This window comes from Cynara cardunculus (assembly GCF_001531365.2).
Source record: "Cynara cardunculus var. scolymus isolate 2C chromosome LG 10, CcrdV1, whole genome shotgun sequence".
Classification (NCBI taxonomy): domain Eukaryota; kingdom Viridiplantae; phylum Streptophyta; class Magnoliopsida; order Asterales; family Asteraceae; genus Cynara; species Cynara cardunculus.
Window position 1 is genome coordinate 27019584 of NC_037537.1, and position 23477 is coordinate 27043060.

At 36.6% G+C, this 23477-nt stretch overlaps 3 protein-coding genes across 7 annotated transcripts; 1 reads left to right on the forward strand and 2 right to left on the reverse strand.

Annotated features, from left to right (window-relative positions):
• Positions 1 to 298: 298 nt before the first annotated feature.
• LOC112519832 (serine/threonine-protein kinase CTR1) lies at positions 299 to 13304 on the reverse strand. Of its 5 annotated transcripts, XM_025128129.1 has the most exons (17): positions 12602 to 13304; positions 11105 to 11406; positions 10868 to 11012; positions 10197 to 10297; positions 9526 to 9734; positions 8274 to 8432; positions 7667 to 7707; positions 5467 to 5538; positions 5234 to 5334; positions 4586 to 4670; positions 4156 to 4254; positions 3590 to 3658; positions 3371 to 3502; positions 1382 to 1476; positions 1237 to 1291; positions 1122 to 1160; positions 299 to 563 (listed from the first exon to the last, which is right to left on the reverse strand). In XM_025128129.1, exons 1-16 carry the CDS (start codon positions 13226 to 13228, stop codon positions 1134 to 1136), a joined length of 2319 nt encoding a protein of 772 aa, XP_024983897.1. In that variant the 5' UTR covers positions 13229 to 13304; the 3' UTR covers positions 299 to 563; positions 1122 to 1133. The 5 variants fall into 5 exon arrangements, 4 of the variants coding, with proteins under 4 accessions (XP_024983897.1, XP_024983899.1, XP_024983898.1 ...); XR_003069952.1 differs by having other exon boundaries at positions 1122 to 1291; XM_025128128.1 differs by lacking the exon at positions 299 to 563 and having other exon boundaries at positions 1113 to 1160.
• Positions 13305 to 14627: 1323 nt separating this feature from the next.
• On the reverse strand, positions 14628 to 16755 carry LOC112519833 (heat stress transcription factor A-3). Its single transcript, XM_025128132.1, has 3 exons — positions 16423 to 16755; positions 15904 to 16160; positions 14628 to 15504 (listed from the first exon to the last, which is right to left on the reverse strand). The coding sequence occupies exons 1-3, from the start codon at positions 16535 to 16537 to the stop codon at positions 14707 to 14709; spliced, it is 1170 nt and encodes a 389-aa protein (XP_024983900.1). The 5' UTR covers positions 16538 to 16755; the 3' UTR covers positions 14628 to 14706.
• Positions 16756 to 21787: 5032 nt separating this feature from the next.
• Positions 21788 to 23281, forward strand: LOC112520182 (PAN domain-containing protein At5g03700). The gene has a single exon (XM_025128484.1). The coding sequence runs from the start codon at positions 21788 to 21790 to the stop codon at positions 23279 to 23281; it is 1494 nt and encodes a 497-aa protein (XP_024984252.1).
• The last annotated feature ends 196 nt before the right edge of the window (positions 23282 to 23477 follow it).

Consider the following 23477-nt stretch of genomic DNA (forward strand, 5'->3'; position numbering starts at 1 on the left):
AATATACAATACACAAATGTTGAAAAATGCATCATTTAGTTGGTATTTTTTTTTTAATCTATAGTTCACCACCAAATTGTTAAAAAATTATGAGCCCTAGAAAATATCTAAGACTGAATATGGAAGAATGAACCATCGTGGATAATAGATATTAAGATGAGAAACATAAGAAGAGATTTGAACTTTTGATACTTTTAATCTCACCGCACCCTATGAATTGCACTTATCATGAGAATTGATCTGTTGCATCTTAATTTATTGCATTGTTGATCTTCAATTATAATTAATCTAAAGATGTAGATCTCTTCTCACTATTCTTACCGTAACTTTCATTCTCATTGAAACGGAACGGAACCGCATATGAAATAACTGAGTGTCATATGATACAATAGATTTCAACATCAAAGAAAAGAGAGCTTAAAGCTTTTATATTAGACGAAGTTTCAGTTCAGCCCTCCTAAAAAAAGTCCTGTTGCTCCGCTACCCTTCCGAATACCTTTTAAGCAAGGCACAGTCCTTCAACAACTTCAAAACAGCCAAAATGATCCTTCAATTTACCAAACCTGCCAAAATACGGTAAATTATTCGATAAATGTCAAGATGGTCCACCAATCACATGCTATCTTAAGAAATAATTCTTAATTATTTTAGTCTATTTTTGAATTTCGAATTTTTTGCTAAATCTGCGAAAAATAGACCCTATAAAGTACTTATTTCTGTGAACTTGGAATTTATTATGGAAGATTGTTATTTCAACACTAATAAACAACTAAAGTCATTCCTTCAAAGAAAAGAACAACTAAAGCCAGCTTATTAAATCAAGGAGGAAAGTTCCGTTAGGAACCCAAAATTAACTAGGAACCCGGCACGCCACATGTCTCTCTTTAAGATGAATAATCATCATGAATCACACATTCATGATGAATATGGACGTTTTATTCATCATGAATCACACAATTATGATGAATATATTACAACATTCATGATGAATACATTACAATGTTCATGATGAATATGCCACGTGTTGAGCTGTGGACGGTTCTCGGGTTCCTAATCAATTTTAGGTTCCTAAAAGAGTATCTGTAAGATTATCAAACGTGAGTTTTTTTTTAAAAAGAGACCTTTATCAAAGATTAATCCATCGATGAATCTCCACATATCTGCATATTAGACATAATACCATCAGGGTAGTACTGAAGCATCCACATAACTTGGTTGACGAGTAAGAGGTTTTACCAATGGTTTCAAAGATTCCATGATACTGGCAAAGGACGGGCGCTTCCATGACTCACTGCAGTATCAACTTTTGGTTCAATACGACTAATCTCATTGTGGACCAACAAAATATCATCATTCGTAAACGAAATATCTATGAACTCACTGTTCCCAGCAGGCTTCCATCAAGGCTGCTAGTTGACGATTTATATCACGAGGAATCTCGAGCCTTTTGTGCCTATAGCCTACTGCTGCCACAACCTACAAGGATATAAAGAGATATTGCTTTATTAGAAGAGGTGTTTTAGTATTTTTGGGGAATTATTCTGTTCGCAGAAGGGGACTTTGGGTCATATCTAGAATAATCTAGAATAGTCCTATTATGCTAGTAATATCAATTAGTGGGTCTGGTTGTGGGAGAGTCATGCAGAAAATTAGTGGGTTCTATATGGGAGAGTTCTAGCCTCTCGAATGCTAGTTTGTTCTTCTTTTTCCTTGTTAATTGAAGCATTTGACAGTGTCCTTATCACTTGGTTTCTATTTCAGTTGTTCAATCGATTCGGTTCATAATATATGATCATCTAAACGATTGGTGTGACTGCATAAGAAAGGCGTAGATGGCATCAGGATTCCAAGGAGATCACAACTCTAAATTCTTCATTATTAATGACCTACAAAATCTAAAATACTTCTTGGGGTATTCAAGTAGCCAGACCTCGAAAGGGCATCTTTGCATTCCGTCCTCTGAACTAGATTGCATATGTAACTCCCTCTAGATAGAAAGATTGAGGGGGTCAGATAGAAATCCTACTGTATTACAATTATATTCATATTCTTCAAGCTGATCCCGAATCTCACAAATAATTTCAACCCAATCTCCAGAGATACAATTCGGTATGTGAATCGGCCATTGTGCATTCAACGGCGCTGACTTTCATTATCTGGGTCTTTTCGGGTGGAGAAAGTTTTACATCAAAGCACGTTGAAATGTACTATCCATATACCCAAACTTCCTAAGTTCATATAGGATTTCACCTCTTTGCAATTTCTTGTGGCTTAMATTTTTAGCCCACACAACTAGTTTGGAAGCTTCTAGTTGTTGTTGTTGTATCTAGGGGTGTTCATCCATATTGCCAAACCGTGTTTAGAACTTCCATGGTGCGTTTTGCAGTTTGTATTTACCAAACCACACTATGTGGTGCGGTTTGCGCTTTAGAGTTATCAAACCGCACCACACATTCTATATACATATATTTTTTAATTTATACTATTATATATATATATATAATAATTAGGCTAATTTACGTAATATTTTTAGTTTTCTTGAACTATCTTGAATATGTAATACTTTTACACTATTTTTAATTATGTAATATGTATTTGGAGATCGGATGTATTTTAATTTATTGGGAAAAGTTCAAAAAACCCCAACAAACTTTGCATTTTAAATGGTTTAGTCCCTAAACTATTTTTTTGAATGAGAAAACCATTAAACTTTCTCATTTGAATGATCAAGTCCATGAACTATTTTTTTGAATGAAAAAACCATTAAACTTTCTCTTTTTGATTGATTAAGTCCCTAAACACTTTTTTAGAAATAAACCATCGCACTTTTAGAAATTGTTTATCTACATTTTTTTAACCCAAAAGGATTACATTAACCGACTAGTAAAAGTTCGATAGTTTATTTATTTTTTTGAAAAAATTCAGGGTCTTAATCATTCAAAATGTGAAAGTTTAATGGTTTTTTCATTCAAAAAAATAGCTCATGAACTTAATCATTCAAAATGAGAAAGTTTAATGGTTTTTTAACTCAAAAAAATTGTTTAGGGAATAAATTCAAAATGAGAAGGTATGTTGGATTTTTTTGGACTTTTCCTTTATTTGATTGGATTATGGTCACGTTATCGTTGATTTTATAATAAAATATGCTAGATATAAACAGCATAAACCGCACCACACCACATTTCATAGTGCGGTTTTTGGTGGGTTGAGATATCTGCGGTGTGGTTTGCAATTTGGAAAATGCTCAAACCGCATAAGCAGTGCGGTTTGTGGTTTGGCCCCAAACCACACCATGAATTCCCCTAATACAGAGCACAAATAAGTGCGTAATCTAGTTTTCAACAATCAAAGACTAATTAAAGGTACAAACCTGAGGAGCATTTAGATAACTCCAAGGCTCCTGCAAAGTAACCAGCTCCCACAAAATAACCCCAAAGCTATACACATCTGATTTCTCATTTGATGGTTCATCATTTAGGACTTCTGGTGCCATCCACTGGGGCTGTTATAACACAGAACATAATCAAAAAAAGATAAATTCTATTTAGTTAAAGACAATAGAAATATAGTCGAGCTAAAGAGAACTCACAGTCCCTGCGAGAGACTTGGACGAAAGAAATGTATTTGCTTTTAACCGTGATAAGCCAAAATCACATACCTGAATAACAAATCAGACAGGTTAAAACATCAGGATAACTCACTTATCAAGTAACTCCATGATTTAAGAAAATAATCCAACACAATGTAGCCAAGACATAACACCGGGTTAACTCGCTTATGAAGGCCGAAATGTACAAAGCAGGCCCAGACAAGTCCATACAGAAGGAATGAAATACAAATTTTGCGTAGTTTTTGATATAGGATGAGGAAAGGAATCCACATCATCATAAATCTTATATTTCACAGTTCTATACCCTCATAATTAATATTTTATTTTTGTTCAAAGGATACATAAATACAATATAATTCATTGTTTATTAGACATACAATGTGTACATTGTAAAATTTATGCCATGGATTCAATAAGGATCTCAGACCCATCCACCCAAGTATTCTGGAGACTAAAAAGCAACACAGCATCGTTAGATTTGCAAAAATGAATGCACTACAAAACTTTTAGTAAGAATTAAGGAAAAAGAAAAGCTGCAGTTTTACCTTGACAGTATAATTTTCATCAACTAAAAGATTGGGAGATTTCAAATCCCGATGAACAATGGGAGGATTGCGTTTGTGAAGATAATTCATTCCTTTCGCCTATATAGAAAAGCAGTTAACTATATTAGACGATAATAAAAACACTGAAGAAATGAGTGGGCAATAGAAATTAGAACGCGGAGATACAAGTTTTTAACAAGAAAAAACAAATGAGACTGCGTACTTCCTATGGCATGTGCACCAAAAGGATTTCAGTCATCGTTTTTATTTATTATTACTATTAGCATCATTTTTACAATTATAATTGCCACTATCACTACTCACTGTCAATACTACATGTTGAAGTGCCCACAGGCCACACTCCTTTGACATCTGAAAAAAAAAGATAACAGGTTTGAATACTCTGCTGTAGAAGGTGTCAGGCAATTACCACATCAAAAGCCATCCGTAGACGACCACGCACATTCAACACCTCTTTTGGACCAGGTTTGTGCAAAAGCCTAAACAAACTACCTCTGCAGTTCAAAATAAATACCATAAAGTTAGGCCATATGAGAATTTTGAATGAATAATCTTCTTCTCAATGATTAATTCAGGATATATACATGATATGGGTTAGGTTTAGGGGAAAACTGCAAAAACAAGAAGAACTGAGGAACACACTTCTAACCGTACCCTTGTAACCGTTCATCTGGACGGTATGCACATGTATATAACATGCACACTTACATAAAAACCAAGAAACAACTTCAATTACTTGTATGCACATGTGCATACCGTCCAGATGAACGGTTACCAGTGTGTTCCTCAAATTTTCATTTTTTTTGGGGTTTTCCCTGAACCTCTCTATACATGATATATACGCACTTCTATACAATTTGAATAAGAAACTAATTCCTATAAAATTGTGCATTAACATATATTAGAACTATTTGAGTTTGCTAGTTTTGTTGTGTCCATAAATTAGGAAACTAGTTCTTAAATTGTAGATATATTCAACAGAACATATAATCTGACTCTCTTCACTGATAACATAAAGGTCATGCTCAGACTGATACCTAAAACTGTAGATGCTGACCTTGATAAATATTCAGTGACTATTGACAGATTCGGGGGTTGAGTAACAACACCCATAAAAAGAACGATATTTGGATGATGCAGGCGCCTCATTATTGCAACCTAACAAACAGTAGCAGAACAAAACAACAGTCACTAAAGACATAATTTCAACCAAAATATACAGAAATAAGAAATTTCTTATAGCCTAGATCCAAATCAACTGGGAAACATGGTTAGGAGCCTAGGACTTGCCTCCTGCCAGAACTCGTTGAATCTCTCAGGATGAAAATCTTGTTCCATGAAAAGAGTCTTCACAGCGACGTCCTAGAAATAATGGAGTTCATAAAGTTTAGAATTTTAGGTAAGATACTTGACATGAAGTGTTATCAATCACTATGAACCAACATACAAACTGCCAATCAAGCAGGAGGATGGGAAACAAAAAAAATGTAAACTCGTTCCCAGTGGCACCTTCAAAAGAAGAAAAGCTGATTCACGACATGATATATAATCATTGTTAAAGATTGAATTTATTAGTTCCAAATGGTTTGTTCTAGCACAACAAAGAACATGAGAACTACCTGATACAAACAAGTAGGGTGACAAGGTATGAAAATTTTGTCTTGTTATTGTTGGTGGCGATTCAAAAGTAGGAAAATATTTCAACACAACAAGATATGCAATCATTAATAAAAGCTGATGATTTCTAGATGGGTTTTTCTTAGCACGAACAAGAGACATGAAAAACCATCTGATAAAAACAAAGTCAATTTTATAGTTATATTTTCAAAGCAAGCAGAGTCAAGCTTCTCATCAGCTTTATAGATTCAGCCACAATAACTAATGAAGTTTTAATAAGGGAGCATTTCAAGATCTTAACAAAGGCTTGTATTACAAACGAATTCAGGTAGACAAAAAATGACACGGGTTAGTATTATAAGCAGTTAACCATGACAAAAGAGGTTAAGCCAAGCCTTAAAAGATCTCCAATCAGCCAATTCGTTTTCTTATTTTTGTTACCTGTTATGAGACGAAGTAGAATTAATATGATAGTCTCTTCTTGTTTAGTTTGTTTTCTAGTGCTACCAGCAGACATCTAGCCTTAGCTACAAACTTCATTCCATTTCTTTTCCTTTCTGCTTTGTTCCATTGTTTCCATCCAGTTATGTTTGTTTCCACCACACTTCAGAGATATTTCCCAAGGGATGGGACAAAATCATCTAACCCTCTAGATACATTTCGTTTTGCTACTTTTCACCTGGTTATCCTCCTAGTTCCAAATCAGGCTCCATTTTGGTATCCAAATGGTTTCTGTCACATAAGTTACTATCCCATACATATCTCTGATGGCATTACCAAATTTATAGGGGCTCTCTCTTTTTCTATAGCCACCGCATGACTCTCATGGGCGCTAGCAAAAACCTTCTCTAGGTCAAATAATAATATATCTTTTCATTAGCTGGTTGGTCAAAACATCGTGCCAATAGTCAATTATTCAAAACAAAAATATATACTTCATTTTCTGACATTGTAGCATCAATTCCTTTGCCGAATCTTAGCTTCAATATGGCTCACAAGCTTGAAGTCCAACAATTAACAATTAAGCCCACATTCTGTATTTGCTTAAAACGTACATACCCACTTAGTTTCCTCCAAGCACAAGATATTCAATCTCCAACATTATCAACCAGCTCCCTTAGTTTCGATAGCGAAAATCAAACATTCAAACTATCAAATGATCTCCTTCGTTAGGAGAATGAAAAAACAAAGTCCATAATCACCTCCTCTCATACCTTATTCGGTAATGTAAAGGCTGTCAAATCCAGATGGTGACACGGCTATATATTTGTGTCATTGTTGGCACATCATATTGCGCCATCTCTTCCACGTCTTTGTACATACCAACCCAGTACAACCTGCTGCCATATGGCGATAGGTCTTCAAGACCCTGGAGTGCCCACCAATTACACTCCCATGTAACTCCCCCGACAAACGTTGGAATGTTAAGATAGAGGTGCATGGTAAGACTAGCCTTCCACGAATCCTGATACAAAAAGTCATTGTCCTTCCATGGTGTAGCCAGAATTTCTTATCCCCCCTCCCACTAACGCAGTCCGAATGTGTTGCAACCCCTAATTTGGAGAAAGAAAAATCTCTACTGACTAATTTTATTTTTTCTTGATTTTTTTCCTAATAAAGTATATTGGTAATCTTCATCTCTAATAGTGCATCCTATGGGTTGTACAATGTAAGTAATTCAATAAAGTATTCTTCACAATCTCCTGGCATTCCCACTCTCCTTGTAGACGATCTCATATTCAAAATACCCAGATTGCCCCCGTTTACTAATTTTAATACTTACATTTGAATAAAGGGTAAACTGTTTTATACCTAAAAAATTGCACATTTAGCAAAATTAGCACATAAAAAAAGTTAAGAGTGTGCTACTTACAAAACCATCCCAAACAGCACGACGAACAGTACCAAAAGAACCTGAAAAGTGCACCAAGTAACTTTGTCATGATTGGATGTATAATAGACAACATGGCTAAGCACGGTTGAGCAAAAGGGAGTCGGAGAGTTCTTTTTTTTTTTCCTTTTGTTGGGGGCAAAAGGGGTTGGAAGTTAATCTCTCTTAGTCTAATGGAAAAGGGGTTTTCCCATGTAACTTTTTTTTTTGGGGGGGGGGGGGGGGGGGGGGGGGGAGAGAGGGCCGGAAGTGTAGGCTAGGTTTGTGTTTTTCCCTTGCTTGCACTGTGTATGTGCTGCCTTGCTTTGTATGCATTTCGCCATACCTTGTGTTTGTTTTCAATATACCTACTTGTTATCTTTCTTTCTTTTTTTCTTAATTTTCTCATTCTACCAATCTGCTCACACTCTTGCATAAGCCAAGGATCTTTACAGAAACAACTGCTATTACATCTCACCCCACCCTACTTTTGTGTGGGATTTACTAGGTTTTGGTTTGGTTTGGTTTGGTTTGATAACAGACAACATGGCAAGGAATGTGTGGCCTTCCAATACAGTTCACACCATCCAAATAAGAGAAAAGAGGTTACCTTCTCCAATTTTCTCTTTTAAAGCCATATTGGTCCATGGAATGTCAAAAACCTCCACGTCGAGGTTACCTTCGTTGTTGATTGGACTAACCATATCAAGATCAACGTAATTTCTATCAGATTGCCGAGGAAAGAGAGCACCCCCAAAAGCTCCATCACCTGCAATAGGGAAAGGAAGAACCAACATTTCCCATGACATATCTTGCTTTTGGAGGCACACTTAGCATAATGCTTCTTCTGTTCTCTGTTATTAGTCCTATTTTGATCTTGAATGTCGAACTTGTATTTACCAAAAGTTTAATTACTGCTATCTTGTTACAATTTTAACACCAATTCTTCTTGTACAGTTCCGGTTTTTTACTTTATCAAACTCAAAATATGAAAGAGACAACAAAAAATTACAATTCTTCCAACATTTCATGTATAATAGTGAGTTATCATTTGAAGGCATCAAATAACAAGCTTGAAAACCAAACACAGACAAAATTGCATATGTAAAATCCTTATTTCGTGTCAGTTCTCTAAAGATCTCTGCCTAAGGCTACGTAAGTGGTTGCCCAGCCAATAAGCTTTGCCGCCACTAATTCAATTAGTTTGAAAAAGATGAACCCATACACAAAATATTATGTATTCTTTGTCAAGTCATAGAAAAGATTAAGCTGATAGATGGCATGTCCAACAGTTATATCTACCTTCAACCTACACACGTATACACATACATAAACATGTGTATAAGTATATGCATGTATGTATATCTATTTGTATGTAAATTATCTTGCTATATACGTATACATGTGCACATGTATGTGTGTGAGTGTATATATATGTATATGTAAATATAGATTAACAGGCTTGAACACTTAGACATCTGTGTCACACCAAAAAAAGGCCTGTCTAAATCCTGAAATTTTTTAAAACATTGAAGGTTTACAAGAATGATTGTCAGAACTCTAAAAAGATCTTCATTTAGCTTATACGTGTGGTAAATAAGTATAGGACACACATTCTCCAGGTTCTTCAATTTCAAGTAATTGGTGTCCCTCACATGATCATGTTTTCATCTAGAAATGTAATCCCTAGGTGCAAAGTGCATGAAATTCACCCCGCGGGAGCGGGGAGTGGAAAAAAAACACAGGCCCTAAGTAATCTAGCATAGAGATGAATACACTAAAACCTTTTAATGGTTTATCATTTCCTTCACTAAACAAAGAGAGTTAATTATTCCACTGAAAATATGTCCAAAGAAACTTACTAGTAGGTGGATCTTCAAACACCAGATTTAATGATTCACAGTCTACGAAGTACCGTCTGGCGAGGGACTCAAAATCAACCACGGAGTTAATATGTCTAAATCGCGGAAAGTGCAATGGGGAAAATATTGAGATGGAAGATGGACCATTTATTAGAGAGTCAGGTTCACAGAGGCAACCGGGGTTTCCAACCAAATCAACAAGGACCTCCCTGCAATTTGGACCTCAATTTTCTTAGATTGAGAAAAAAAATGATGTCATAATAAGCAAGATGCACATATACATACACTGAACCATCATAGAGATTATCTCCACTGGGTCTTCCTTGCTAAGGGATACTGCCGGAATGGTAATTTAACACAATATTTGCAACCAATATGAATCACCCTTGTTTCTTTTTTATTGTACCACACCAAGTCTTTAACTACCTAACTATAATAGCAGAAAAGAAGATGATAAAAGACCTTCCAGCCTAGTGGTAAAGGCTTGGGCATGACATAGTCATGAACCCGAGTTCGAGCCCTGGGAAGGGAGTGTTGGCGACATTTAAGTGAGGCCATGTTTAGCCTTCAAATTTGCCGGGGGTCAGTCGGGCTTTGGCCTGGACACCCTTACAAACAAAAAAAAAAAAAGATGATAGATGCTAGGCATGGCTAGAGCTCCCAAAATTTACCTGTCGCCAAAACGAACAAGGCAAGATGAGGCATCATCTCTTCTGCAATATTTGCAACCCTTGGCTATTCGACATGGTAAATCAATGGTGTCAGCTAAGACCTGTAGAAGCCATAATAGAAGACACGTAAAACTTACCTAGAATTCTAATTAAAAAAAGTTCAACAATAATAACAATAAACACATCCTACGGGTCTCCTATTGTTATACAACCATAAAAAGAAATACCCAAGGTTAATCCAGCATAAGGAATATGTTGCAAACTGATTCAAACCTCAAGTTCTATTGTGAAGATAACAAACTAAATCACCTATTTGCTATCGAATATGGTAGTGTCACCTGTTTTCAGGTTTTCTAAAAGAGTAGACCAGTCATTCCTACATCATTCCTTAGACTCATTTGTCGCAACTTGTGCTACAGAAGAGAGGGGGACGTTGTTTGGACACAATAGAAGGAGCCACTGCTTATTGGTTTAAGGTCTTCCTATTGAAACCAACATACTTCTAGTAAAGTTAGAATAGCAAACTTGCTACTTTCAACAGCAAGAGTTTTACACTGAAAGGTCCTATAAAAAATGAATTGTTTAGACAGATATCAGCAAGTTACAAAAACAAGCAACTAAAGTTTTGACGTAATTTTTAGCAGAGCAATTGGTTCATATGCATAACATACTTTAAACAGTAGAGCCCGATGTCTGCAGAGGCCAGCAGAGAGACTACCCATTGGAAGTACAACAGATCCTAGACGTTCCTTCAAGTCATTACTGCACTCCTTCCACAATAGAACCAAGTCCTCTTCTCCAGCTGAAGCGGCACCTCTTGTGAAGGCAACAAAATCAATTTGTAAGATAGTACAAAAGACGCCGACACTTCTGGAAGTTATATATTAAAGAACGAGCTAAAATCTCACCCCATTTTATTGCAAATGAGTTTTGCAAGTTGGTCAACAACGTCTGTTGTGGTGCCGCTGTTACAGAAAATGCTACGAATACGGTTCTGCAGTTCCCTGAGGCTGGAATCACCAAGTCTGTCAATCAAAACGACTTCGATTGCAGATTCAGTTCGAGCATTAACAGCTTTTAGTGACTCAAGTGATGGAATTTGTCCACTCTGTTGCCGATTACTGCATACCGCCCATACATATGGATCCATTCCATGGATAACGTAAAACCCATCTGGGACCTTGTCAAAGTAAGATAAACAACCATTTGCCTGATAAAAAATAACCCTTAAGAGTTGGAATACATCAGGTTAGATCTTTCAAATACATTTGACAACTTTATTACTCTGCATTCGTTATTAGATGGTCCATTCACAATATATCACTAGAAACGGAAATATGCATTGAGGAATATTATAAACTAATAAACAGGGCAACAAGACAACAATCGTGATCCTAATAACGGCCTACCAAAGGGCTTTGGCCTAATGGTATTTGGGCCATTGGCCTCCCAGGAGGTTAAGGTGATGAGGGTGTGTGAATTCTTTTGTTGTATTTTTCGTATATAAGTGGCCTCCATGGATAATGTTCTATGTAAAGTTTGGTCCTAAAACCTCCTACAAGAGAACCCAATGCCTTCTTTTAAGAAGCCAACATTGTTGTATACACGGTCTTCAAAGTGAGATACATAGCGAGGTTCAGCCCCACGTAAAAAGAACAACAGAATCTTACTTGTATCTCTGAGCTATATATACGAACTTTAGGCATATCATTTATCCCACATTGGAAGAGTGATAAATTCTTCTTTGGTTTATAATTTCTAAATAACTTGTAGAGTTGTTTAAGAGATTAGGTGAGCTGAGGATGATCGGCCTTGTTTGTGTGAATTTAACGCATGAGCTTCTGGAGTTTGTGCACTCGAACAGTACCTCCTGCAACTTAACCCGCCAGAAAAGCCACTTCACTCGCCATTGGATGAATTTTTTGATCGTTTTCTTACAGGTTTTTTCTTTGTTCTCTGATTCGGACATAATTTAAATTTAGTTAACCTTATCCAAACCAGTTATAAATACAATCCTAATCATCTTATATCGCATCTCTTAATCCTCTTCCTCTCTACATAGAAATTTCTGCATAACGTTAACTGGAAAAATATATTTAGTTGTTTGATAAGTTTTATTGATTAAGCAATCCTGGCGTGTATTAAGCTTTAACCGAAACAACCTTGATAGTGGGGCTAATAATATCCTAAGAATAGCGTTTATTAACGTCCTAATCATTGTTTTACTGCACTATTTCTCCTTCTAGTATTGATGCATGTGAGGACAAAACCATTAGGTAGGGGTGACAAATATGCTCGAATATACTCATAGCAGTCAATTTCTTCTAAGAATTAGTGCCGGTTACCAACTAGAATCATGGTGCTATTGAATAGAATTCAAACACAAATTGCGCGCAACCACATACCCAGAATCGACGTGACAAATCTTCTGCAGAAGAAGCAGAAGCCATAGATGATCGCGAGGTCGCAGTTTCATCCAGAACGGGATCCAGTAAATTAGGATCATCCGTACACGTAGCTTCTGACGTAAGCCGTAGCGCCAAAGCCAACTGCAATTTATAACCCTCCTCCGCTTGTTGTGCCCAACTTTTCAACGAAGAATACCATCCGTCACCATCACCTGCCTCCGTCAACTCCAACCTCAACAACGGCTGGCCGTCACCGCCATCAGATAAGTGAACGTATGCATCATCATCGCCGCCGCCACCACTACTTGTCGCAGCGAAGGACGACGGAATGAAGTAATCATCTGATAAAGAACTTTCAGTATAACTACTCCCACTCGATTGTCTCTGCAAACCACCAATCGACGCGGGAAAACTCGACTGCCGATTCTGCTGCATCCTCTGATCAGTGATCAAGTTCGTCAACTCCCAATCAGATTCTCCTCTTTCCTCCTCCTTTTCTCCGGAGTGAGACTTTTGAGATGACTCGCATCCACCGCTACTAGCTCCACCGGAAAACTTATATCGGAGGTTGTTGTTGTCGGAAATACGAGTCAAAAAGGTGTAATCCGATCGTTTATTGGGCATATCCAATGATCCCTGTGTGATTCCACCCTCAAAGTCACCATTGTAGATTCTCTGTTTACAGAGAATTTTGTTCCTGTTTTCATGGGGGAGGAAAGGGGGGATGTTTCTGAGGGCAAAATCGTAAAACCATACAATTTTGTCTCCGTTGGAGCGGGGACACGTGAGGGTTGATGGAATATTGAACGAGAAAAAGGGGAATGTTCCGAGGGCAAAATGGTAAACTCGATCGTTTTGAGATAGAAAACTCTAATTTTGGTCCTTGTAGTTTGTAATAATTTCGAAAATGGTCCTTTAAATGCAAAAAGTGCAATAAAATCCAAACATGAATTCCGGGATATTGCCATCCAACATCAACAAGATCAACAGTTCCATAAGTTTGGGCCTCTGTTGCTAACATAAAAACAGTTCTTTCATGTACTTTCGTCCACTCTCCTCTCTTTTACCCCCGGACTTCTTCGACCACCTCCTTCCCCTTCCTTCTTGGGTTTCTTCCGTATATTGTCACCGTTGATCGTAACAGGCAGGCCCAAGAGGGGCACTGTTCTTCAAAACCAAAACAAAAACCAACAAACTCTATCATAGTTCTTCAAACCCAGACTGAATCATCATTCATCGTTCCCCTTCTATATGTTTTTGAGGTGTATCGATGGTGGTGATTTATAGAAGCATCTAAAACATACACATTATGACCATTTTTGGATATCTGATTTCAGACTTTTAATATCAATTTAATCTTTATTCTTCTAATACTTTTTTCACTTCAAGAAATCTCGACAAAGTTTGGGTGGTTTAAGAGGTTACCCACAAATTATTCTTTTTAGACAACCGAAAACAAGCATAAGCGTGTTTAATGGTAGTTCAATTGCATAAAACGGATTTAATGATAAGTTAAAGTACGTCTCTCGAATATAAGTTGTGTTGTTATAAGTTATACCACAACACATGGACCTAGAAGCATTTTCATCATAACAGTATTGTTCGAAGTGTGCAAAAAATCATCCGATCTAATTTAAACCAACTGGTCCAATTATAACCAATCGATCATAATCAGACATCCAATTGTAATTGGATCCACAATTTCAACATCCAAATTAGATCGATCGGTTCTTGAATAACAGTCCATAATCCAATAATACCAAATCAATCTAATCCAATTATCATCTAATTTCCCATTCAACCACCATCCAATTATTAAGTACATATAATTATTAGCATTTTACGATATATTTTACTTGATATTTATATGTAATTGTTTTTAATAAATTAAGAAAATATATGGATAATGGTTGAAACGGCTGATCCAATCGATTGAAAATTGTATCAAAATATTCGATGCATGATGTATCTAATCTGATCCAGTAAATAACCAATAGTAATATAATATCCAACAGATCGATCTACACGAAATCTAGTTTAATAAAAAAAAAAATTATTAAAAACGTTCAATATTTTACGAGTTGGAATCCACAAATCAACCCCTACGGATATCGTTGCGTTCCAATCTCATCATCGAAACTAATATCCTCACTCTGCCAATTATCACCACCTGAAGTTCCTAAATTCCATAATTCCGACAAGTCGCCACGGCCGGCACCAAACTCCGGCAACTCATAGTTTCCAAGATCGGTCCATGTCTCTGCATTCGTCTCAAAACCCATGCTCCAAATATCCTCTTGTTTCACAGTAATGTCTTCAATCCCACCGGAAATGGGCTCCAACACCTTCTTCCCTTTAACCAAATCCGCCGGCGGAGATAAGTAGTCCTCCGGTCCGGCCTCCGATTGCATATCTAACATGGTTTTCCCTTTCGAATCGTGATCATGGGTTTCTATACCGAAATCAAGATTCGAAAGAGGAATCAATTCATGGGGTTGATATTCAACGAACTTTCGAGCAGTTCTCGGAGCCGAAATACGAATCTGCTGTTCTTTCTTCGCTCGTAAAGAAGACAAGAATGTTGGTTTTCCAATCACTTTACCCAAAAACGACACCATTTGCTTCTGACTGTGTTCGGCTGCTTTGAGTTTTTCGTTTACGGATTCCATATACCGATGCGTTTCACGCTGTTCATGTTGTAACTCGATAACTTCTTGCATCATTTCCGTCTTTTCTTTCCGCAATCGTTCGACTTCAGCTTCGATCGACTGGTTATTTGCTTCGTCATTTGTAGACTGATTCGATTTACGCCTTTGAATGTTCTTCAAAAGATACCGCTTTCCTTTCAAGAAACTTCCGTGCGCAAACTCCCACCTGTCTGTATCAATCTTGCGAAATCCCTGAATCGAATCACATGAACCAGTAAAAACAAAAATGTGCAGAAGATGATCAAACATTTTTCATTCAACATCATCAATCGGCACAAGAAAGTAAACTAAATCGAGGTAATCGAATTAAGAGACGAAATCCACTTCAATCTGCATCGATATAACACGAAAAGAGCAAATACCCAATTCGAAAACCAGTTCAATTATGCGAAAATCGATCATTTACAGAGCAAAAAATGTAAAATTTACATCGAAATTATACAAAACGCGAGTAAGAAAGACGAATTACAAAGAGGAAAGAACATACAGATGAAGAATTGGAGAAGAAACAAGAAAAAAAAGATGAGGATTTACATACAAACTAACACAGTGACGCCATGATCAAGGGTTTGAAGCTTAATAATTACCCACATATGTGTTAAGTTGTCGAACAAAGCTCGAGAAATTGTTGTGTTTGAAGTTTCTGGGTAAGATTATTCGGGCGAACTCTATCGGATCCCAAACCACGAAGCTCTGCCCATTGCTACCCCATGAGATAATCGGATCTAGATTCGGGTCATCCACAAAATCAAAGGTTTTGGACAAGAATGGCGGAATTTGTATCCCTTGTAGACACTCCAACGGTTGGGGAACCACTTCCCTTTCTCCGATTGTCGTCATCATCGCATCTAATCAATATCCATTAGAAGAAAGAAAAAGAACACATCAAATTCTAATCAAAACATGAGAACAAAAATCCATCAAATTCGAATGAAAATTCTAACAATTAAACAAGTGTTCGAGAGCAGGGGATTGCGAATTTGGAATCGATTCGGTTCAATTCAAAACTATGAACTGATTTCGATTGGAATTTGGGTGCACAAATACACCAAAAAACAGAGTGAATTGGGGGAAAAGAGTAAATCATTGTTAAATCTAAAGAATACCCACCAAAGGCCACTGAATTGGGAACCGGCTGCTGGTGTGAGATCGGAAAAGGAGACGGAACAAGTGGAATGGAATCGGAGGCAGTCGGAGAAAGCGAAGAAGAAGACGGAGGATGCATTGAAGATGAATTGTCGGTGGGGGAGATGGGGAAATTGGGTATATATAGGTAATGTGCATAAAAATCTGGTGAGAAAGGCGGTGGAGTCCACCAGTGTTTCTGGGCGGCGCATCCATGGCCGACCTTAATAAGTTCTATGGCATATATTTTTTGACGGGGCTTTTGGTTTTCAATTTGGACAGTTTAAAAGGGGAAATTGGTGTGACCAATCAGGTGTTAGATCCCACTTGGCAAAACTTCCTTATTAAGAAACTAATGACGAGTAAATTACAATTTTAGCCTCCTTTGTTTTTCTTGGATTGGGTCCTTAAAAAGAATAATTACAAGAAAACCTCTATAATATGCAAAAATGCTTAGTTTTAGTCCCTTATATCAACGGCTGTTAATTACATCGGTTAAGCAAAGGGTGATTATGGTATTTCTCCATCTTTATTTCATTTTTTTTAAATAATAAACCATATAATTTATATGTGTATATGAGAAAGAGATAAATGTAAACACGGGACCACTGATCAACTCCCTAGTCCCTCTTTTCCGATTCAAATCTCATAGCTACCATTTCATTATTGACACCTGCCCTCAACCCTATCACATGCCCTTCTCTTTCTTTCCTTTTCTTTTTCAATCAAGGTCCAAAGACCCCTTCCTTTCCTCCTGCCTCGATCGATCAGTCACCTCTGAGCAGCAACACCACTTTATCTCTCCATCGCTAAGAAAGACGAAAGAGCTTTGTGATGGATGAGTGAAGGGTTCGCGAAACCTTAAGAAGATTCCAGTGAGGATGCTTTTTGATATCCTCTTCAGTAAGCTATCATCGCTTACTACCCATTAGCTTATTTATTTCTTCACCTCTCAAATAAATCATCTTTGATTCCTGATTTGGCTATGGTTTATAGAGTTCGATTCACGGGGTAATTTGTGATGTAGGTTTGACTTTTATTTTGTTTTCGGGTTCCTATTTGACTTTTATTTAGTGTTTGGTTGCGGGTTTGGGCTTGAATTTGATTTAAGGTTTAAACTTGAGTTTTGAGTTTGAATTATGGCTTATCGTGTTTGTGTTCAAGCTATGTAATTATATTTTGATTATTGAAAACTGAATGATGATTTTATGATTTAGTATTTTGATTTTGATATCTTCAATTTTCATGTCCATGCTTAATGTTTATATATTGCTTTAAGATGGTTTCTAATGAGATATTAGTGGTGGTGATAAGTTGAAATGTTGGTCGTCATGCGATGGTGGTGGAATCAACTACAAGTGGCGGTTAAACTGTTGGTACCATGGGTAGTGGTCGACTGCACTGATGGGTGGTGGTGTAGTAATAGAAAAGAGTTAATTGCAGGTTTTTAGAGAAAATGAAAAAAAAAAGGTGGAAAAGACAAAATGACCTTTACTTAACCAATGAAATTAATAGTCGTTATTACGAGGGACCCAAACCAAGCATTTTTACGTACCATAAGGTTTTTTAGAAATAAAAGTTTTGTAAGGACCCAATTCAAGAAAAACAGCAAACCACAAGGACTAAAATTGCAGTTTACTTGAAACTAGTTGATAAAATAAAGGACTAAATTACGATTTTATTCCCGATGGTTTGTTTAAAATTATAACTTTTGTCCTTCGTATTTTTAAAATTATGGTTTTTGTCTCGATGATATGCAATTTATTGCTATTTTTGTTATTGAGTCAATTCATTATAAAGGATAAAAATAATAATAAATCGTAAACCATGTAGATTAAAAAAAGCAGCTAATTATAATCTACAATAATGAAAATTATAATCTCAAATGCCCAATAATAAAGATAGGAATTTCCAACAAACCACGGGAACTAAAAACGTACTTCGCTCTAAAATAAAGAGTAAATTACGTTTTTCAAATTTAAAATTGACGATAATATATTTTGGTTAAAATGAATTGTTAGATGTGATTTAGGGGTCGTTTACTAAACGCTTATCTGGGTAAGCGCTTACCAAGTAACATTACCTCACCGGATGAATATGGTAAGAACCAAAAATCTTACCCGGTAGGATCGAGACAAGGACCAAGAGTCTTACCCAGTAAGTGAGGGCGACGACTCTTACCACAATAAGCTTTTACGGGGTAACTTGTTGCATACGATGTCGTTTTTGTAGACTAAAATCTTACCAGGTGAGAAAATAATAGTGTTAATTTACCGGTAAGCACTTATTGGGTAAATGTTTGGTAAACAGCCCCTAGGTGTTTAATTAAACAGCCCCTCATCACGACTTGTCTTAGACCGGACCCTCTTATTAAATACCAACCGCTTTTCAAGTATATAAATATATGTTATATAGTATGTATCGAATCCCAAGTTTAAACTTTAGATAGTGAACTAGAGGTGGATAAATCATTTGAGGTTTTTAAATTAAAGAAAGTATATATTTTAAATGATTTATATAAATATTATTTTTAAATATAAAATAACTTTTCATCATTTAAAAACATTAGCTCATGAAAGTGGTGGCCAAATCGGTCCGGCCTGGAACCAGGACCGGCTAAGGACCAATTATGGTTGGTTATGAGAAATTTGGGGATCGGTTGGGACCGGCCCAATCTGGGACCTATTTTTGACCATCACTAGCTCATGATAAAACCTAACCTACTACATGATATGTATACAAACAATTTATAGAACGGGCTTAATTTTGCTATATCCAATCCAACCCATAGATTAACATGAACATATGTTCGGTTCAAAGCCCAAAACTGACCACCTCCATTTCAAATTATAATATTATTTGGGCAAAATTTATATCTATATATATAATATTAGGGGTATGCAGAAAGTCATCTAATCCAATATCAACCGACCGATCCAACTTGAATCGGCCGACCATCATCGGATATTCAATTGCAATTGGATTGGATCGGATCCGAAATTTCAACATCCAAATCGGATCGATCGGTTATTGGATTGACAGTCCAACATCCAATAAAACCGAAGCGATCCAATACGATGACCATTCAACTAACATCCAATTAATAACTATATATAATCATTAATATTTTATGATTTTGTTTTTTAATTAATATTTTTATACATGGCTTTTTAATAACTTAAGAAAATATACAAATAATTGGTTGAGTATTTGGATCGAAGGATTGGATAAATCAAATACGATCCAATGGATAATCAATAGTAACATCCAATGGATGGAACCGATCCGATCTAATCATCTATTAGATTTGAATCGGATCAGATGTTCAATGTTAATCGGATCTGGATGATAAAATGATTGGACCGGATCAGATCCACCTAAATTCATCGGATCTCAACCGATGAACATCCCTATATAATAAATACTCTGTCATATAGTTTATGAAAGGGGTTGATGTTGGTGAAACAGTTTCATTTCATATTTGACTTGAGGCTGAATAATTAGTTTCWTGATGAAACATTTTTATTTAATTTTATATGTTATTAAGGTTCATGTAATTCATCATTGTTCAAAGGTTTCATATCATGAAGCTGGTGCATAGTGATTTATGAAATAGACATATCATGAAGCTGGTGCATAGTGAAAAGGTTTCATTATGAAATAGTGTAGCAAATATTTTGATGTTGGTGCAACATTTTCATTATGTAATTTATTGGGGATTGATGAACTAGTTTCGTAGTGAACACAGTTGCATTGTATTTAAAATTAATCCGTTTAGTTTGTAGAATGAAATAAAACGGGTGCGTAATGGAATTTGTTCTTTTAGAAAATTGACTCATATGCAATGGAAGTATTTGAAAAAATAATTTCATAATGAACATGCTAAAATAAAATAATGAATATTAATTTCCTAAAATAAAATAATGAATATTAATTTCCTAAAATAAAATAATAAATATTAATTTCCTAAAATACAATGGGAGTATTTGGAAATAGGAAACGAGGGTTTTTGATATGAATACCGATTCTACCCTTTTTTCTTAAATAAAATAAAATGAATATTAATTATTTTTTATTTTTTAATTTCCTAAAATAAAATAATACAATCTAGGGCATTAATCAAGAAAATGGACGGATGAGATTGGTTTACACGGTTTACACAAATGGGTCAAGTTTTCATTTAAACGCTCCTCTATATATATATGTATATATATATTGTGTAAAAAATTATATAATATTCGTTAAGTTTATATTTATATCTCTTTTTAGAAACATTACAAAGTTTTTGCTGAAACGTCTAAAAACATATTATAAATCTACTGGAACACTTCTAGTTAGAATGTTTTATAGTATACTTACATAAACTTACGTTTTATAAACTATTTCATTTGTCAAATTTATGTAACTAATAACCTGTCAACCCAATGTAACCTGCCTCAACATCTAAATATTGGATTGGGTAATACTTTTGAATGAGTCGAGTTGAGTTATAATTTTAACGGAGTTGGGTTAGGTTAGGTTGGGTTGGGTTGAGATTTTTCTAAACCGCCACAACTGAGTTTGGTTGTAAAAATATCGTAAACAAAACCCACGTACACCCCTAATTACGCAACCATGAACGACCCCACACGAAACCCGTCTCTAAACACATCAATGTGATGAGACATTTTTAAGCTCACTCAGTGACTAAAACTAGTAGAGAGCCCTGTTATATATCAAACCCTGAACCTATCTCATATTTAAGCAAAGTCATTCCACTATTTAACCAACTAAGCTAAACGTCAATTATGCTAATATTATTCAATAATACTTAACATAAATCATTAATAAGGGGTTATTTGTTTACATCTTAATAGTTTTATTAAGAGACAACCTCTGAACTGTTAAGAAGTGAATCTTGTTTGCCAAAATAAAATATATCTCTTAATGGTTCTAAAACTCTCTAAATGATTTTATATCATGGATCTCCCTTAACCATTAAGAGCTATAATTTCATTGTATACAATTACCAAATAATTATATTTTATTTTGCCTTATATCATGAAAGTCTTTTAATCATTATGACTACTTAATCATTATACATCAAACCATTTAACAATTATCAAAAACATCTTTTAAGTAGTTTAATTAAAATCAAATGAAAATAACCACCTTAACTTAGATTATAAAATATCAACAAAACAACCAATATTATTTCGCATCAATGATCAAAGCAACCAAACATTAAATAAGCATTTATTTCCAATTGCCAAAAAGTCATACCTCATCTTAGACCAAATTTTAATATTTTTCTTCTAGTGGCACACTTATATTATTTTTCCATGCAAATCAACCCCTCTGAGCTCCAACTATGAATACATACAAATATAAGCACTATATCATATACTCTCTTCCACCTTTCACCATGTATGGATTCCCAATCATCTACACAGCCATTCTCCTCCTCCTATCTCCGCCCAACGCCGCCCTCCAAGAGCTACTGAGAGGATTCACCGCCACCCCAGATTCATCACTACCAGTATCATCATTCCAACCTCTACTCACTGATTCCATTGGTAACTACTCACTGGCTTTCCTCCGAGTTGATCGAACTCACCTTGCTCTCGCCGTCATCCACGTCTCGTCACAGGTGCCACTTTGGATCGCTGGAAAAAGTCCTTTGGCTCCATGGTCGTCCCAGACTCGTCTCTCGTTCAATGGCAGTCTTGTCATTTCACACTCGCATACAGGGGTATTCTGGTCAACTTACACAGACGGCCACCGTGTACGCCTCTCCAACACCTCCAATTTATTGATCGAGAGCGAAGGGGAGTCTCCGGTTGTCGTGTGGCAAAGTTTTGACTTTCCCTATAATACCCTTGTGGAGAATCAAAATTTCACTAGTGCCATGAAACTGGTTTCTTCAAATGGGATGTATTCCATGAAGCTGGGATCCGATTTCATCGGGTTCTACGCCAGATTTGCAACTAATTCGGGTCCGGACTCGGATCCCGGTCGTCTTTACTTCCAGCATAATCCCATGGAAACCAAAGCTCACATCACGAAAGGCGAAGGACCCATCCACGCTACGCTGAGCCCAAACGGCTTCCTCGGCTTGTACCAAAACAGCTCGAATCAGGTCGACTTGCAGCCTTTCAGCAGCTTCCAACAACCCGGAACTGGTAACCGAATAATCCGACTTGAACCCGATGGAAACCTGATCGGCTACTACTGGACCGGATCCTCATGGGTCGTGGATTTCAAGCAAATAGCTAACCCTTGTGATCTACCCAGCTCATGTGGAGCTTATGGTCTATGCCGGCCGGGAAACAGCTGTTCTTGCTTAGATAACCGGAGATCATACAGTTCCGGCGACCAGTGTGAGACCTCCGGCGACGATTTCTGCCGGAAAAGATATCGGGTTTTGAGAAGAAGTGGTGTGGAGCTAGCAAACAAGGAGATAATGGCGTACACGATGATGAGTTCTTTAGAAAAATGTGAGCGTGCATGTGAGGAGAAGTGCACATGCTGGGGTGCGGTGTACAGTAACACATCTGGATTCTGCTACGCGATAGATTATCCCGTACAAACATTAGTCGAGGTTATGGATGAGACCAAGATGGGTTATTTTAAGGTGAGGGAGGGTGCAGGGAAAGATAAGATGGGGGTCGGGTTATGGGTCGGGTTGGGATCATTGTGTGGGGTAGTTTTGTTAATTTCGGGAGTTGGAGGGGTGGTTTTATACAGAAAAGAAAGTAGAGGGGTGAAAGGGTATGAAGAGGAGGAAGGGATAAATGGTGGTGTGGGTCCCTACAAAAATCTGCGGTCGGCAAGTTCCAAGTCTATAGAGTTAAGTGAGAGGTGACCTAAGCAGTGACGTATTTGGTTTGGGATAGATGAAGTTTCACTTTAACCAAGGTTTGACTCTTTGTTTGTTGGTTCGTGGGTGAACATCCGTGAAAAAGACTAAATGGATCTTATGGGACCAATCGCGTTGGTCACGTGGACAATATTAATTTGGCCGTTTAATATTCCCACTTGTTTGATCAAAATGGATTAAC